General features: G+C 40.9%; 1 protein-coding gene across 1 annotated transcript; it reads left to right on the top strand.

Annotated features, from left to right (window-relative positions):
* Positions 1–4,510: 4,510 nt before the first annotated feature.
* LOC137258841 (uncharacterized) lies at positions 4,511–5,935 on the top strand. Its single transcript, XM_067796536.1, has one exon. It carries the CDS (start codon positions 4,544–4,546, stop codon positions 5,360–5,362), a length of 819 nt encoding a protein of 272 aa, XP_067652637.1. The 5' UTR covers positions 4,511–4,543; the 3' UTR covers positions 5,363–5,935.

The following is a 5,935-nucleotide window of genomic DNA, read 5'->3' as shown; positions in this document are numbered from 1 at the left end:
ATCAGTACTTAAGACGTGGCTCTCAAGTGTCTGCCTTTCGTCAGTACTTAACACGTGGCTCTCAAGGCTCCACTTGTCAAATATAAACACCAAGAAAGAATTTGTTATGAATTTACCAGAGCTGGAAACGTGTATTTTCTCAGGTGGGGAAACATTTGCAAAGTTTAAAAATTCTCTGTTGATCACAGCTGACGGCTGCATGTCCTGTGGAACAATGCAGCTAACGACAGTAGTGCTAACATGGTAGTTTACATCTGGGCCAGGGTGGTCAATATTTCAGGACTGCCAATGTATTGCTGACCTTCATCAGCCGATGAAGATAGTGATTCAGTTCCATGATGCGCTAAGTATTGTCAATTCATAACTTGATAGCATGTCTGACAAGGTTCTTATGCGAAATACTGAAATTGGGAAATGAAACGACAGATGGTGTGGCAGTATTCGAGTGGGCGAGGTCACTCCCTGCTATCAATATGACCTCAAGGTCTTCCGCACAAAATGTAAATCTAATGCATCTAACGTGTCTGCCAACGTCCATACTAACTTCTGTGCATGTATTGAATAGCTCATAGTGATTATATATACATGTAAATGCAACTTGTACTGTGATTTGTGTAGAGTCCTGTTGATACTGGCGACATACACTCTGCTATTTATAACAGCGTTGGGATAGATCTGCCATCCACATCATAAGAATGGCTAAACATTTATACACATTAATCATTCCTACAACTTTACAAATATGGTGGGCAAGTAAAACAATCTGGGTGGAAATTGCTGAACAGCAATTCCGCTTGTCGTAAGAAGGAAATAATGTCATACTTTTTCCGAACGTTCATAGTACTGACAAAATGTTCGTTTATAATTCATATTGTGCAGGGATATCTTTCAGTTGTCCATAAATGTAAGCACTTAATCTTTTGTATTTAAAACAAAATGTTTCTGTTGTAATATGTCTTCATCAAATATTCCTCTGTGATACAGTTGCAAATAAATCAACATTAAATCTTCCCCATGGCTTCAAGCAAATAGTTGTCCTCGCTGATGTACGTTGTCCAGTTTAATGAGCTGTGGCTCGCTCATAGACAGTAACGTGTTAGCGATCGCCTACAAATATAAAACTAGTTAAATGACCGTATAGTTACAATGTATTTAGTTTGCACTGATTATGCATTCATGTCCATACATAGTTTTGAAAGGAAATACAATGCCACACAGCTCTCATGCATGACGGTGTGTATGTAAGTAGATCACGCGTATAGATGCAACTGGATCTCATATGTACGGAACGTGTGCATACCATTTGGATTATACGTTTTACGGATGTGTTTCTGCTTTCTTAAACCACTTGATAAATATCGAATTTGGGGAGAATCCATTTAAGATATTTCTAAAAGATATACACAATACATGATTTAGGTTCTAGTTATGACTTTTATGATCTCTCTATGAAATACAGAAGTATATTTAAACCCAATCTGAATTCGGATATCAAAGTGTCTGCTTCGTAATATCTCATGAAATGTATCTCATTCACATTCACAAGTTCTTTGGATGTCCTTACATACGAAAATCCAGTTTCAAACAATAACATATCAGCAAGAGTTACCCGGTTAAGTGTTCCATCCAAATCAGTCCAACTGGTGTGTGTACACATGGAACTGTCATTCATTTGGTTTGGTGTCGCTACACCTTGGCATGTACAGCACAATACTCCTGTCAAGACACTGGAGGGGTAAGAACACTGATGTAAAGGTGTGGATGTCTTCAACATTTCCACCCACTCCCATACGAAGCATAACTTTGAGAAAATTGTCTACTGACATGCATGTGCATTATCATCAACACCGGCGCCTTATTCCCGTTCGTAGGCACAGGAATTCTCATCTTTGATCCAGTGTGTTAACGGTGGGCTTGAGAAGTTCGTAGGGCTACGAACGTCTCGAGAATAGGTCGCCAGAGCTGTTCCAAACGTCAGAAAATGGGTTTGAAGTACGACTGACTTATCATGTAAAATGGAGACATTTATCACTTTTCATTCACGGTTTATCAAGCTACACAGTCACATTTAGATTCAATTTAGACGTTATTGACGTAGCTGGAAAAATATGACATTACATTTTAGATGCTACTTTTCAATTTGCTCTAACACCTCCTATCATGCTGAATTGTCAGTCGTCATTTTCACGAGAAAACACTGCTTGTATGTGAAAAGGTGCTCTGTGTAAAATAGGAGCTTTGGATGTTTGTAAAACTCGAATGGAACTCAGACTTAGTCTGGTGTGACGGAACACTTTATACAAATATAACACATACAACTTTCATGACGTATCAAAGCCTCAGGTGCTGACGATATATTACCGAACCACAAAACTAAATTATATTTGTCATCATGATAATATTTTAATAATCCATTTACCTATGACCTCGCATTCAGGAGGGTATGGTATACAGAACAAATCAACACAATTTCAAAGCTTTGTAAACTTGTGTCATAACGGCTCACCATTTACAATTATTTTTTTAGAAATATACGTAAATGGTTATATCTATACACATTACAATATTGAGAAAAGCTTTACTCGTCAATAAATTATACTTAACATGTAAGTCCTTGATCAATACAATGACTTCCTGTCGTCATTTTAATCTCAGCACGGTAGTATGTCTTTGTGTATACGAAACGAAACAAGATATAGGGTGTTTTGGCATTTGTTTTGAAAGTATAGCATTGTGCCTACATTGGGACTACCCATTCGGAAATCGGAACTCATAACGCAATGGGTGGTATCGGGCTTCAAGGATTTCTTATCTATGTAGAGTTGTATATAATGATGTATTGATGTATATAATGATCTCACAAAGTAGAGCTGTCCGCTACTAACAAACAACTCGACATGTTACATGAGTATCGTTATGAACAAAACACAACGTGGGTTCTATGTCCGTGAGTGAATTTAGTTTTACGCAGCTATTCAGTCATTTCATCGACGGTGGACACCGGGAAGGCATTCGTCACCACTTGCCCCTTTCCCTAACCTGCTAGAAGGCTCGTGAAGGTCCCGGGATAGAATAGACCTTCAGCAACCCATGCTTGCCAAGGCGACTATGCTTGTCGTAAGAGGTGACTAACGGGATCGGGTGGTCAAGCTCGCTGACTTGATTGACACATGTCATCGGTTCCCAATTGCGCAGATCGATGCTCTTGTTGTTGATCACTGGGTCGACTGGTCCAGACTCGATTATTTACAGTCCGCCGCCATATAGCTGGAATATTGCTGAGTGTGGCGTAAAACTAAACTCACTCACTCACTAGAAGGCTCGCCCCGCTCTCGATGCTTGTTATGAGTGAAAATACGACATACCAATCAGATCGCGGGGAATGGTTGTGGTGCTTTGATAAAAATAATGCTAGGTAATTAAATCGTTTATGGCATTATGTCATTGTTTAATATATTATGAAAACAAATTAAAATAAATGGTCATATTGAAAGTACCAAAAAACCTATTTGAAAGAATTGTGTGTCTGACGATCTTGTGGCTTGTTTTGGAGATTTTACGTGCGCTTCCAAAGAATTTTATGAAATACATGCAAAATTATAGATCGCTACGAATCTCAAAACGACAATATCCATATAACAACTAGTCAGCTTTGATCTTTAATGCTGGGCCTTCATTTCACATCTACACATATGCAAGTGCTTCAGTGATATCGAGTACCACCAGACTCAAACAGCGATAGAGTTATCGTTCCTGTTTGAAGCAGTTCTGATGTTATTGCGCTGAAATGAAAACCTTCGAGAGGTACGTGTCGCTATTCGGTTTGTCCCAGAATAACACGAGTGGCTCACGGATGTAGAAATGGGCTTCGCACATTGTACCAATGTGGGGACTCGTACCCGTGTCTTCGGCGTTACGAGTGGACGCATTAACCACTGGGCTACCCCACCTCGCTGACTTGGTTGACACATGTCATCGTATCCCAGTTGTGTAGATCCATGCTCATGCTGTTGATCACGAGATTGTCCGTTCCAGACTCGATAATTTACAGACCACCGCCTTGTAGTTGGAATATTGCGGAATGCGGGGTAAAACTGAACTCAATCGCTAAGCATGGGTTCCTGAAAATCAATTCCAACTTGGACCTTCACGGGTGGAATGTGTTAAAAACTATCGATACAAAACTTGTTAGTGAACTTGTACATTTATATCCAAGCATCCTATTCTTTAAAACAGAAAAATAATACATTTGCAATTTCAAATTCAATTACTGACTGTGTTGGAACATATTATCTTTCATTTCAGTGTATTGCATGACAATGGAAGGATTCAGCCAGTTCCTGTTAAACTGTTAACAACATCACCAGCAACAACATATGCCCATACAAATAGTAAACATAAAACTAGGGTAAACAATAATCGTATTTACTACATTGAGTTTTACAGCTTGCATAATGTTATCAGTCAACATACCAGGACACAGATAGCATGTCGAGGGGGCCTCGTTATCAGTCCTACATTTAGGTGCGGTAACACAAACATTATGGCCTCCTCTCTCACACCCCACCGGAAGCTGGACATAAGTACACCAGAGGATACAAACCGATCGGACCCCTTTGATGTCATAGTGCTAAATGTCTCGGACATCACCACAGTCGTTGTCTCCGACTACAACAACTCCAGCGTCAAGTCCTTCTTTACACGACACGACAACGACGGTTATAGTGTACTCAAGCTTAGTAACTTCCCATGGCAACTGGCAAAAGTGAGTAACAAAATACTAGCTGTGACCGTCCCGGGGTCAAGGACAATTGTGATTTTTGAGGTGTCCCCTGAACTTGACGAGCAACTCACTTTCCACACGAGTGAGATGTACTGGGGGCTAACCGCTCTGGGGTCGACAACGCTGATAGCTGGAGCGGATTATTCCTCTCGTGTGGATATTCTGGACCTGGAGGGACACGTACTCAGGTCAATTCTGGCTGAAGACATTGGCATGGACCTGCTCCAGGAACCAGACATCCTGTCTTCAACCAGGGACGGCAACATCCTTGTGGTGGATTCCGGCTCCAAATCTTTAATCTGCATGACTCCCGATGGAGCCATTATGTTTGTATACTCCCGTTCTACCGTCACCAACAGGGACAGACCCAGGGGAGTGACGGTCACCGCGTCCGGGATCATCTTCTTTGTAGATGACGAAACTCATACACTGGTTCAGCTGTCAGAGAAAGGAGAGACTGTCATGGAAACAGACATACCAAGTGACCCGAAGGACAACTACTTTGGCCTGTGCTGCAGCGAGGAATATTTCTATATCGCTATTCGCGACAAACATATCCAGGTGTACACCTCTGCTTAGAACATGTGACCTAGCAGTGGACACTGCTGGTAACTGAAACTTTCATGGACAAATAATTGATTGATGCATTGATTCGTAGTTATATTAAACTTGCGTTTCGTGGAATCGGGTTCTGGTCAATGGATGGCACTTGGTGTATATGGTTCGAATCCCGAATATTACAATGTTACTAATCATTTGTCACAACCACCTGTAGGATTTTATTGTATCTAGTATCAAGAAGCACGGATAATGCACCATGACGTGACAGGATTTCAGGTCTATCACTTGATGGTCTGGTCTGATCACGTGCCGTCGTCCCAGGCGTTCTACTGAGCGCTGCACATACTTTTCAAGGAACTTCAGGTGGAAAGCATGGTAGGGCACGACCTGTAGACCCTTTTCGAGAATACCTCCTTTCATCACTGATTTTCACCGCTCTGTGGTCTTCAACGACTGGATAGTCTGGATAGTCTTTGGGTTCGATGTTTAACGGTCAACCAAGCTGGTGATTGATAAAAACAAAATGTAACGGCCCTGATATCATTTGTTTGTCACACATTTATTAATGAAAGATAAATAACTACTTTGTAT

Source organism: Haliotis asinina, chromosome 12 (assembly GCF_037392515.1).
Source record: "Haliotis asinina isolate JCU_RB_2024 chromosome 12, JCU_Hal_asi_v2, whole genome shotgun sequence".
Taxonomy (NCBI): Eukaryota; Metazoa; Mollusca; class Gastropoda; order Lepetellida; family Haliotidae; genus Haliotis; species Haliotis asinina.
The sequence above is the reverse complement of the archived record's forward strand: the minus strand, read 5'-3'. Positions and strand labels throughout refer to the sequence as shown.

Excerpts from the sequence above, each read along its gene's own strand:
- LOC137258841 (XM_067796536.1), top strand. The coding sequence starts at position 4,544 with ATGGCCTCCTCTCTCACACCCCACCGGAAGCTGGACATAAGTACACCA.